This window comes from Pleurodeles waltl, chromosome 4_2 (genome assembly GCF_031143425.1).
Source record: "Pleurodeles waltl isolate 20211129_DDA chromosome 4_2, aPleWal1.hap1.20221129, whole genome shotgun sequence".
NCBI lineage: Eukaryota > Metazoa > Chordata > Amphibia > Caudata > Salamandridae > Pleurodeles > Pleurodeles waltl.
Window position 1 is genome coordinate 372,701,631 of NC_090443.1, and position 13,335 is coordinate 372,714,965.

Here is a 13,335-nt window from a genome sequence, read left to right on the forward strand (position 1 = left end):
ACATGCAAACTAATCATAGTGCATAGGATCAGCCTACGTAATTATTTTACTTCTATTATTGTGTATCACTAAGTTCCGGAAGATGTGCTCGGAGAATAATAGGTGTGCTCCCAATCGCATGAAGATAACCTGCACCGGGATGGAACCCAAACCATACACCTGTGGCCGTTAAGTTACATTATTGCTTGTAAATATAACATTATTGTATAGGCAAAGAATAATTATTATTAGAATAATCCCTATTTCTTCCATAAACAATGCCATAATAGACTTACTTAAGAATTTGGCAACAATCTTACATGGCAGCCTTAGTCTCCTGATGGATGAAATATTAAACAGATTATCTAAATTACATTGGGAGAAAAATCTTACTTAATTGGATCTCACTGCAAGCAAGGTGGACCAATACATGGCATGTCCCTTCACTGAATGTTCATTTTCTGTGAGCTACTTTCAACGGACGAGTAAGTAAATACAAGAATGAGTGGCAAAATGGATGCACCCATCCACGCCCTCATTCTTCTATTTAGCTATGCACTCATTTCATTTAGCTTTATTAGATTTTAAAATCATAAAAGCACAACATAAAAACATGTGCAAGTAAAAGAAATAACTCCTGTTCTACAGACATTTGGACATAACATTACAGACATATGGACAGCAACGATTGTGAAACTAAGAGCTGGACGGCACTGGGTCAGTTTCATAGCTTTCAGTGATGGCGATAAAGGAGTTTCTTTGTAGAATGTACAAATTACAGAAAAAGGGTACATGAAGTGTATTTTGAGAGGACACGTTAAAATGCGGGCATCTTTCCAAGGGTCTCGACCAGTTGTTTATAGAAAGGAAAGCTTACCAAGTGATAGAAAAATATCCATTCTAAACCTAGTGAGAACAAATCTATTATGATCATTACCTACCCTGGCATGGCAAATGAATTTAAAATCAGCGGATTTTTTTTTTTTTTTTAAACCACACTTGGTTTAAGCAAATGGTTCAGGCATTCCTGCTTTCAGGAGTTTCTTTGAGAAAATAATCTTGATACCCCAAGTCAATCAGGAAGTTCTTAACACACTGTAACCACCGTACTCCTCCTACTCAGGTGGAGCGGAGGCAATCCGCAATAATGGCCCGATTCAGTTTCATGTACTCAGTAGACCAGATCTTGTGCAACAATAGGATTGCATGGATCAAACTAAGCTGGAGATAGAAGAAACCCCTAGCTCAGCATGGCAAACAAAGGAAGAGCCGCCAGTCAAAGAGAGAAGATATTTAAGAAAAGTATTCTCGCAACCTGCAGAAGTTTGCAATTTGCCTGGCCCCACAGGCCTGCCAAATACAGGGCAGTAGACAAGCATTTCATTTTATACACTGCCAACATTGTCCTAGGGTTTTTTCCCCTCAAGCTTCTTTGCAAAACTACGCAAAGCCAAGATAGCTCTCTGGAAAAGAAAACCCCTTGACTTAATGGCAGTTGACCAAGACCCATCGCAATCAAACAAAACCCCCAAATATGAGAACAATTTCACATAATCAATTTAGTTCCAATTATCACAGGTTTATAAGAATTTGGCAGCACCTTTCCACACCTCATAGCGAAAGTCTTGCTCTTATTGACTAATAGGCCTAGCTCCTCCATAATGGATACAAAATGCATTAACTGCTAAAGTGCTAAAGGTTTATGTGCCATAAGCACAGCAGGAATATGACGATGCCGTATTTGGGGGAGATTTTTATAGTGGGCACTTAATGTACTACCCAGGCTGTTAATATATAAGGAGAAAAAAAAAGGGAGCCGAGACTTTCTGAATGACTGAGTACACTCACCTAGAAAACCTTACCAGACTCTAGCCATACTGCCCTCATACATTAGCCTAATAAAATCTATGATCGCTGGTTCCACCCCAAGATTCTTCATTATAATCCACAATTTATTGTGGATTACACAATCAAATGCAGCTGACAAATCAACAAAGGCCAAGTATAATCTCCTTTTTTGATGGTACAATATTTCTCGACCAACATCTTTAAGTTTAAACTCTGCTCAACGGTTCCCACCCCTTCGTAGAAACTGTAATGTAGATCCGATAGCACGTTATTCTCCTGGGCCCAATCCTGCAGTCTTTACGAAAGGATGTGTCCCGCCACTTTTGCCAAAGAATCTAATAGGAAGAATGGCCGATAACAAGTTGGACTATGCCTAGCCCCCTTTTTTTTTTAAATTGCCACTATAAGGGCTTCCAACAAAGACTTCAACAGACCAATTTTACAGTAAGCATTTAACACTTGGGTAAGCAAAGGGCCTCAAAGGCTAGTGTCAGCTTTAAATAAGTCTTTTGGAATAGAATTGGGTCCTGGTGCCTTTCCACCCTTACTCTTCTTTACAGCCCTAACAACGTCCTCTAACATGAAAACCAGATTAAATGGAAGATTAGCCGAGGTGGGGGAGCCACTGCTGGGTGTGCCAGCGCTATCTAAACTTGGGTGGTCCAGGGGACAAGAATAGATGGCCGTGAAGTGAGATCCTATCAGCCTCACTGATTGCACTTTCTAGGTGTGGGCCCTCATCAGGCCTAAAATAAGGTGAATTAATTACGCGCCAAAAGGAGGCTGAATCTTTACTTAGGCTAGATTCTTGTAATTTAACCCACAGTTCTTCTTTCATTGCTAGTTTCCTCTGCATTATAACAAAATTGTAGTTTATCCCTGGCAGTCCAAATCTCATCTATACAACGTGGACTCTTATGCAGTGCTATTTTCAGGGAATTATGAGCCTTTGTACAAGTCCCGTCAAACCATCCCTTCTTGGTATTTCTCCCCCTGGAAACCCACAGACCCTCCTTGATGCCCTTGGAATACTCAGGAAACCAGCTATGATCTCCTTAGGGCTGGTGTCTATGTCCAGGCATTGATTAAAATGTTGTTTATTATGACAAACAAGCTTTTTTTTTTTTTTTTTAACTCCTGGGGATCAATCTTTGACCATCTCAGAGTGTACCCATTTTGCATAGCAATTTCTACATCACCCACCATAGAGGGATTTGTCTGCACCATCTGTACTAACCCATCATTGGACTGGAGGTCCAATTCAATACTTTAAGGATAATGGTCACTAAATGCACTAGGGTGTGTGATGAAATTTCCGACCCTAGCAGAAAGTCTGTGTTATTGCTATATAGTCTATCACCCAATTTTTTTATCCATTACATGTGGTAAGTAAATGGGGGTTAATGGGAAACAACCCTCATTACAAAAAGCCAAATCAATATTAAAGAATAGCTCATTCAATCGATCACCATATGGGGAATGAGTCAAGTGTGAAGGCCCATCAAAGCCCCTTTCACTTAATCCACAAATCTTGGCAGCATCCTTAGAGCATAGTTCTACATTAAACTCCCCACCCACAGGTTTATTATGTTCTTATTACTATCATTATTAATAACTTCAAGATCCTTTTTTAGTTGTCTCAGGACAGAGTTAACCTCCGACTTTGGGATGTTGTTATAGAAGTTAACAAGAGCCAGCACACATGTAACTGAAAATACCATGGTAAAGTTGGTAAAACAGCAGTGGGATTCCATTATTATAGAGATATTTACAGTATTTAAAATATAAATACAGATTCCACCCCCCCTTCGCTCTCCCAGAGTTCAATGGCACCATGGGGGTGTGAAAGGTTCGGTAGCCATTTAAATGGATTGGGTTTACTACACAAGTTTCTTGAAAACAAAGCAAGTGAAAACCATTTATGAAGTCACCCCAGTCAGCTATTGACAAGTCAGACATGAATCCTGCCACATTCCAAAAATGCTACAGTTGTCGTACCTATTCCAACTGTCGTTCTGGTGGTGGGAGACTCTCCATGACAGGTATGGCTTAGCCCTGGCTCTTCATCTGATAAACTACTCAGTGGACCTAATAAGGCCCTGTCGGCAAGACAAACTCTGATGAAACATCCTCTAATGAACTGAGAAGGGGCAGCACCCCATCCCCTGGCACAATAGGAGGGCTTAAATCCAGTCAATCTAAACCCTTCAAACACTTCAAGACACGAGAAACGGTTGTTTGTTGTAGGCAAAATGATACCTGCACCCGCTTGTGTAACACGCTTAGGGTCGTCCCATTCGCTATTGGGTTTACACATGTATCCCAGCAAAGGGATGCTCAGACCTGATCTAGACAGACTGGTAGGGGAATCCCATCTTCCATCGGGTTGATCGAAAAAAACAAGGGTCATAACGACTATACTTGTTTGACTTTGCCTCCCACGTGCCCACTCTTTTCAGTATGGTTTCGACCAGGCATGGCGATTAGACATTATTACACAATCCCCTTCTAGCTTTTTCTGTCCCTTCCCCACCCATCTAACCCTCCTAACCATTGAGATCCTCCAGCAGTTTGAAGGAGACATCCGCTTTCTCACCTAACCAATGTCTAGCTTTGTTCCTCAGCATTGTCCAATTTTCTTTGGCCTCAGCCCCTGGTGGGAGGGTTGTCACATCAGCCAACACAACAATATAGGGTGACGCAGAAGGAGGTATATCCAGATATTGGGTCGGTTGATCCTGGATAAGTAGTTGTGACTTTGTCCCTACTAGGCTTACCTTCTGGTACAGAAGTGCTATAATCCGGAATCACACCACACAAACTAATAGGAATCATCTGAACAGGGTGATTACTCACTGTCTGATTCACCCCTGGACCAACTCCCTCCTTCTGCTGTACAACTCCCTCTGTTAGTTGTCTAAGCCCATCTACTAAATGTGTATCTGCTTCCAGGAGCAGGGGAGCGGGGGGTGGGGGGAATACATGTGGGGGATTTACTTCACCGGATAGGGCTGGTTGTAAAAGCTCTGGGCAGGTAGAGATATAGATTCCATCTGGGCTGCTCTATTCATTAGGGAGATCAATGACAATATAACAAAAGCTTCCAGCGATTGCATAGTATTTAATAACACCTTAAACTCCTCTGATGATGCTTTAGTTGTGCTTTTCTTAATGGAAGGTTTAGCCTTGCCCAATTTATTAGACATATTATGATCTTGCTTCTCAATCTTGGTTGCCACTAACATACTTGCTTGACGTTTGGATATGGGACCTGGCGTTCGTTTGATCAAAATGCTGACTCTTCATGTGGTCTGACCCACGGGTCTGTGATAACATTTGGTTTGCTTGTGTTCACCAACAATCCAAGTAAGCATGTAACAGTTTTCTTGCCATTCCTCACTCCGAGCAGGATGCCTTCCTTGTCCAGCAGGGGGGGGGGGGGGTGACAATGCATTAAGGCCCACACAGCACCTGGGGCCTTCATGTAGATCTTGGTTTCACCTGCCCCTCATCATTGTGTGGCAGGTATGGTCATGCCATGGTATTCTATGAAACAAAATCTGCAGAAACACCCAGGGTCAAAGTTCCTACACCATACCGAAATCTCTACTCCCCTAAAGGGCTGCTTTAATTTACTTCTCGATCAACAATCTTAGCAGATTTGTGGGCAAATGATTGGCAGGGACCTTAGAGCAACATCCGTGAAGAAAGTATTACTATACAGTGGATAGTGGATATTTTGGGACTAAATGTTTCAATCTTTTCATTCCATGCTTTTGTGCTGCACCAGCTATGCAAACTAGCTTGTATAGAAGATTTCTTCTCAAATAATCTATCAAAAGTCAATTCAAAACTTTATTCAGCAAGAAAATGCAATAAAAGTTACATTATTAAATATATTTGCTTATCTTAAATTACTAAAAAAATGTAAAAAGCACTTTAGAAAGAGTGCAGGATGAGTTTTAAACGAAAACTACATATTTAAAATGCCACGCTAGTTGTTCATAATGACAGATACACAAACCAATTGGTGTACTTATAAGAAAGGGAAAAAAAAAAACATTCAGGACTAACATTTCTTAGAACCAAGTGCACCTCTAATAAAATTAAGGACTGCACAACACATTTCTGCCAAATCCAACTGCTGTAGCTACTGGAAACTCAGTTTATATCATCTAAAATTCATAGGTCTTAAAACTGGCACTAAATACCAGGACTGTACTGTTGTATGTAGAGACAAAGAAAAAGCATAAAATTAACGGTAGATTGAACTAAGTGATTTCCGGAAGAGCACTTAGGAAGATTATTGAACCAGGTTTCTTGCTGTGGGAAAGCAAAAAAGAAATGTAAATAGCATAGCCGCAACCTAGTCAGATTTAATCTGAATTGCAAGTTCTCTGTAAACATCAAGTGTCAAGCTCAAATTGGGGGTATAAAGTGAAATATCTTTCTTGAGAAGACATACCGCTAGTGTTAGCATGGATTAAGTTCTGGCAATGGGAATAAAATAAAGACCTATCCTGAGCTTTCGCCACAGGACGTAATAGTTCAGGATTAGTATATAGCTCTGGAACTCCAAGCTTAAAAAATGACTCATAACTTAGGCTAGCCACCGAATGCTATGCGCCCTGTCAAGGGCCATGTGATCTCACACTATTTTTAGTGAGGCTTAGCGCACGTGATTTCCACAATTTAGCCTGTAACAAAAGACCAGTCAGCCCTAAAAGATCTTCTAAATAGTTCAGGCCAATCTCATAATGCAAAGGTGATGGCTCAATGCTGCAATTGCTGGCTTGGTTGCAGTCCACAGCAGTTATTGCCTCCACCACTGTGTTCAGCTCCTGTGGGGAGCCAGCCGAGTGTATAGTGTGTGGCAGGTTGATTTTGCAGTTCAGTGCTGAACAGAGTGGGGTGGACACTACTCTGTTAGAGTATCACACTCCCTGTTTACTGAGGGTCCCCAGGGCTTCCCTTACAACATAAAAAGTAGAACAGAGTAACCTGGGTGGGGGGGGGGGCGTTGGAGCTCTGCCCCAAGTTTTTAGAGCTTATTGCTCAGAAAGTGTGTGAGTCAAACGTTGGCTGATGCCTGTGACACCTGCAGGTGATGGTGGCAACTGTCTTTAGTAACCAAGGGAGGAGGTAAGTGGCTCAGATTTGAAACAAGAACCGGCAAAGTGCAGACTACATGTCCCATCTTCACTAAACCTCCTACTGAACTTCCTAGGAAGGGTCAGATCTGGAAGAATAAATTGCCCATCAAGTAAACAAAGCAGCCTCAACCATTTCCTTGCAAATCTTATCACAGCCATCCCAACACAGATCTGGTGTGTTTCTGAACCAGAGAAAAAAACCTTTGTTTTCTCACTCAACAGTTGATGCTGACCTTAATCCACACCCACCACCCACTTCTTGTCACTAAAAGAATACAACCCGAGGTGGTTTTCAAGGCTGCGTTTAGACCACATAATGTGTTTCTAGAGTGAAACAAGGTTTTTGTTTTTTTCAAAAATACCTAGACTGAAGTCAGCAGCCCTTAGTAACCCCCACCTTAAAAGTTGAAAGTTTGATGCCTGTATTATGTATTCAATGTCATCTCATTAAGATGTAAACAGATGAAAAAGATCAGTCCCCAAAAAGCTACTGCAAATGTCTACATTTTGTATGAAAACACAAAAAGCAGTTCTGGTCCCCAACATCCCAGGTGAGGCCTCAGGTGCCGGAGAGAGAGAATCCACAGGCAAACAAGAATCGAACAACACTGCACAAGAGGCCACTAGAACCGAGGGTGATGAACGCACCAGAAATCACATCTTCGGTTTACTCCTCCAAAAACTTCCATTTGACCTTGTTCTGTCTTTCCATGCAAGCCGTATCCAAGTCTTGTTTTTCTATCAGACTTTTGGCTAGAATCTGTCATATTCAACTGTTTGTCTGACATCTTACTACTTATTTGTAGGCTCTTTTTTCCTCGTTACTGTTTTGGTGGACTTCTACCCAAATCATTAGACACATTCAGCACTTATTCAAACTGCTTGCTCTCTTGTAAATATGTCTTTCAAATCACACATTTTAAACTCTGAACCACCTATGTAAAATAGTATTGCTTCAAAAATTCTTTATTGGTCAGTATCATAACTATCCCTTTATATATTCTCCATGTACTGTCATCCCTTCACTTTTACTACTGTTCTTCTGAACATTAATGAAGGAAGTCTTTGCTTCTCCGTTTTTGCTTTTTTAGCACAAATCCCCTTACTTTCCTTTACTGATTTACATACCAGCAGCATTTTCTATATGAACCATGTAAATCTGCATAATCCCATAACATTTCTGGTAACTGGTACGCAAACATGGTTGGGCTTTTCACTGCGTGATGTTAATTCCCATTCCAGCCTTATCATTTGTATACTACTACTACTACATGGATTTAAGGCTGTGACAAATATTTTACTTCACTCTTGTGAAACCTACCTCAATGTAAACAAAGCAGATGCAGATAAATAGCAAAAACTATGAACACTTAATTTAAGGTACATACCAAACTTGCCAGGGACACTAGAGAGGTCTGAACTTGGGTCATGTTGCCATTCTCAAAGAGATCATTTGCTTCAAAGATATCGTGAGGCTTCATTCCATAGTCTTGAATTGCCCGAATGAAATTTCCAACATTCTCCAGCTAATAAAAAAAAAATAATAATCACAAAATGTACTTCATATCTTTCAAGGTGAAGGGAAAAAAAAAAAAAAGTATAAACGTTCTTTAAGAACATATTCTACGAACTGAATGACTTGTAAACAAATCTCCAACAAAATCCGCAGCAACACCATCATAAATGTCCACAAACAAGTTAGCTGTGATGAGTTCTGTGAGGGAACAGGTATTAATTGTGAGTCCTGCACAAGTAATTGGTTCCCACTGGAGGGTAGATGTGAACCCAACAACCCAATGTAGCGTTTGACTCTCAGGTTAGCGAAATGGAGCAGTCCAAGGCCTACTCAAGGAAGGTCTTGTGAGGTACTAATCACTGGCATGCAATAATAACACTCAACAAATAAATGTCCAGTCTGTGCTTTTCCTTTAGAAATTTAAAAGTACACTTATTACACACACACACACACACACACACACACACACACACTACTCAATACTACGCAGTAATTTACAAATGTACACAAGGCTAGTGGAAATACCTTTGGCAACATTACATTTGCCCCCTAGAAGGTCATGACCCCAGAATTCAAAGAACACCCCATTCTTGTACAATATATCAAATAATTATATGTGGCGGTGCCAGTTTACATTAGGTCAAGGTTGTCCCAGTTCAAGACTAGAAAGACGTCACAATATTACTTTATTTCATCACCGACTTCAGTAACCATAATCCATTAGCACTTAATATGAATGATCAAGCATTGCAAATGTGCCCACGTTATCAGTAACAAAGCACGACATCCCACATTATCAGTAATAAATTACAACATCCTCTTCTGCTCGTATGAGTAATAAGGCATTACATACAATAAGTTGCTCACATAATCAGTAATAGAAGATTGCAGCGTCTCAGGAATTAGTTACTGTCAGCATTAGCAACCCATTAAATAAAGCATCATTATCTCTGAATAAAGCATGCCTACACTCATGGTGAATAATATTTTTAAAGAAAGCACTGCCAAACCATCATGACCACTTGTCAATAAAGCATTCTTAAAATCCTTATGACAACCATTTTTGAGTAAATAATATGTCTGTGTATTATTTCACCATCTTTAGGCCACAGAAGCAGCAGCCACAAAACTCACTTCTAGAGGGCACTGCACTCCCAGTTGTAAGCACAAGGTCCAGCCTGGGGGGATGCTTAAATTCAGGCAAAACTCAGGGCGGTCAGTTTCTCTTTGACCCTCTCAATTAAGGATCTGTGTTTTGAGGACTTTCCTTTGAGGGGAGCTGCTGCACTCCGGATAGGCAAGTAAAAAATACCTGGCTGGTAGGAAACTGTCTTTTTCTGTCCTACAGGCAGTATAAATAACAAAGGAAGTTGTAAGAAAGACTGTGGTTGCAACAACCGACGTTTCTGCTAGGTCTACATGTTTCCAGCCACTTTACCCCATGGCTATCTTCGACACCAAGGCACTAACTCCCCAATTCCACTCCTAGTTTAAGGTAGTGCAATGATGGGAGAGTGTAGCCATTTCACACACCACATGCTTAAATAAAATAAAAACCTACTTGGTGAAGTGTTCTTTTGTACATATAGTAATCGTGGACTTTCTGAATTTTCAGACCCCTGGTGCTGCTGAAGCAGGTTACTAAGCTGAGACGAGACCTTAGAGTAAGTAGGACTACAGGCTCATCTTGCCACAGGAGGATCTGTGGAGCAAAGTCTTCCATTTTTAAATTCTACCACCTCGAAAGCGGAATAAAACAGTTTCCTTAACAGGCAGGTATTTTGAACTTGTAGAACTCCAACTCAACATTAATTTGGTATTTACCATTTAGTGCTCCTGTGTCTTTCACTGGTGGCACACCTCATTCCAGATGAAAGCATGCCACCAAGGGTAAACCCTGATGAATGAGGGTTATACAATAAAAAGCAGTGTGATTATATTACCTGTAGGTGTCTCAGTACATAATACAGAGTAGGGCTCTTTTTGTAACCAAAATATAACAAAAGTAGGAGGGATGGCATTCTGGGTATCCTTCTTATCCCCCTCTTTTGTTTTGATAGACTATCTTGAGGTGCCACATCACCCCTGCTCCAACCCTCCTGCACAGCATGCTGGGACAATTCAAAATGACATCACCCAGGAGTCACTGGTCACATCTCCTCTGGGAGCCTTAGATCTGTCCATCACAGACCAGTACCCGGGCTTTTCCCACTAAATCGACTAAGCAGAGCCCCCTCCTGTGTTTGCTCTAGCGGTCTGGGATTCTTCCATTTTTCAGCAGGCCTCGACTGACCTCATCCCTAGTACGGTGCGACAGCTAATTGATTGATTGATTGATGCAGATCCTTCGTCCCCACCCCTTCCTTCTGACAGACAGAGTGAAGCACTGCCAACTGTCCTATTTGGGTGGGGTGGCCTTTGTCCGCAGCTGGACAAAAACATGATTAATTTGTCACAACAGGGTGACAAAAAGCCAGGGGCCTGATCCTGAGCGGAGCCAGAGAAATGATGATCCTGGATGACCCATAAGCAATACAGATATCTTATTGGAACGCTCAGATGTGGGTTTGGCATATAAGTCCCACCACATTTTGTTGGGTCACCGAACTTTGTAGGCCAAAGAGAAGCAAAACTGCACACTAAGGCGGTCTTACCCATAAGTGCTTAACGGAGTGTTGCTGCAGGCAAGATAGTAAATGACAGACTTTTCCTATGAGTGTACACCAATAATATGAGGCATACAGCAGGTCAATATCCACTCCTGAAGAGTCCTCTCTGTGCCAGGCTACCTGCACAGGTTACTGGGCTACACACAACAGGAGTCTCACACATGCAGCGCGCGCATGTGTGCACGTGTAACCAGCTAAGTGCCTCTTACCCCCTGCTGCATTGCAGTGGCCTTATCTTAAAAGACAGACACTGGTGGTAAATACGGGCAGTCCATTTACCATGTGTTTACCATGGGAGAGTCACCAGTTGTAAGACTCACTCGCAGCAAAAAGGTAAAAAAAACAGGTGATCAATAAGTGAAAAACAAAGGCGGGTTAGATGGGCATACCTTATCGTCTTACATGTCACACCATCTGAATATTATGGGGAAGAATTAGCCACCACACATGCGTATTTTGCCTTGTCAGCAATAACAAGTGAGAAGGGGTTCTGACCAGAAACCCTACTCGCCAGTTGTCTGCTAAGCCAGATAACCTTCACTGGCCATCTGCTGCCAATACCATGAGGCCACCTTTCCCTACAGGGAACCCAGACTGCACTATGAATCCTCCCGAATTTAGGTTGTATGCAGCTAGTACAGTAAACACCTGCATGGACTGAGCAAAACTAGCCCTACCTTGCTCTAGGTTATGCAACACTATGGACACCACACTCTTTGGCAAGGGTTTCATGCCAGGAAACAGATGACTTTACCATCTACAGTTCTAGAACCTAACCCCTGGGGCACAGGCTGTTCTCCACCTGGAGATTATTCAACCCAGTATCCCCTCTCATCCAGTTCTCTACAGACTGGAGATGCAGGGAAGCCCTTTGACCTTCACTCACAACACTGCTGTCAGGGTCTATAGTTGCCACCACCTCTTTTGGGACAACTGACTTATCTAAAGAAAGGACAGCCTACTTAACTCTCTTCCCCCCCCCCCCCCCCCCCCCCCTTTGCAGAGAAGCACCCTTGGCCTAAGTCCCAATTAGGCCACAAGAATCCAGCCCATGACCCACCAACATACCAGCAGGGTCTGAAGGTCTAAGATCACCACATCAGGCAACCCTACCACACACTATGACTAGGTAGCTTCACACAAACCCGAACCTAGAACCCTAGATTTGTTCTCCATTGCAAGAATAGGGCCTATGCACCCTATCTTAGGAACTCTCAGCACCACTCTTCCGGGAGGCTCAAGCTTTACCTTTCCCACTAATTAGCTCTATCGCTCACGGTTACTTAGGAAATGCGGAGGGTCTTCGGTAAGCCTCACCCATAGCCACTCTTTAGGCAACTCCTCTGCCTCCCAGCAGCTTAGATAGGGACCTTCTAGGGACCCAAAAGATTCCTTCCTTGGAACTTGACAGGTGACCCTGTAGGCACACGCTGTCACCTACCTTAGGACATCTGCCCTATACTTGATATACCTACGATGCACCCTTCAGAAGTCTGCCAGGCAAAGTCCTCCACAGTCTGCCGCACTGGCAGTTCAGAGCAACAGTTCTGGACAGAAGTGACAACATCAACCCATTCTGAAACACTTAAGATAGGCCCCACCCTGCCTCTTGGTTGTGCCACTGCAGGCAGACCCACCTTCTGTACCTTGCTGAGAGCTGCACCTGCTAGCTGAACCACATCAAAGTGCCCCAGGGATATACTAAAAGGCTGGTACACCTAAAGCACACCAGGCAGGAGTTCCTAAGGCAGAGCCTCTACAGCCTGTACCTCTAACAGCAGAGAGTAAAATTCCACTCCCTGTCCTAGGGTCTGACCCCCCCACAAGACCTACCTCACTGGTCACTTGGCCAGGCACTGCCCCAGCCATCACCTGAAGTTTACAACAGTCGCACTCTAGGATGACATCCTTTTCCTAGGCAGTCACCTGCCTTATCCTGAAGTCAGGTGCAACACTAACACTCAGGAGATTTGGAGGGGGTGGTGCTTAGCCCTCATAGGGCACCTAGGGGCTACTGCTTGACCACCTATCTTGGGAACCATCACCCTGTAAGACCACCCACCACATGAGCCACCCCTGGATAGCTCAACCACCCCACCAGATAAACTATGGGAACCAAGGGGACCACAAATCTCCCACAACCCCTTACCTTGGGGAAAGGTTCTCAGGG

At 42.7% G+C, this 13,335-nt stretch overlaps 1 protein-coding gene across 1 annotated transcript in view; it reads right to left on the reverse strand.

The window, feature by feature from the left end:
- Positions 1 to 13,335, reverse strand: part of CNN3 (calponin 3) — a 164,284-nt gene that overhangs the window by 47,964 nt on the left and 102,985 nt on the right. Inside the window, exon 4 of the mRNA XM_069231481.1 lies at positions 8,369 to 8,506. Coding sequence (XP_069087582.1) covers positions 8,369 to 8,506 — 138 coding nt within the window. The remainder of the gene's footprint in view (positions 1 to 8,368; positions 8,507 to 13,335) is intronic.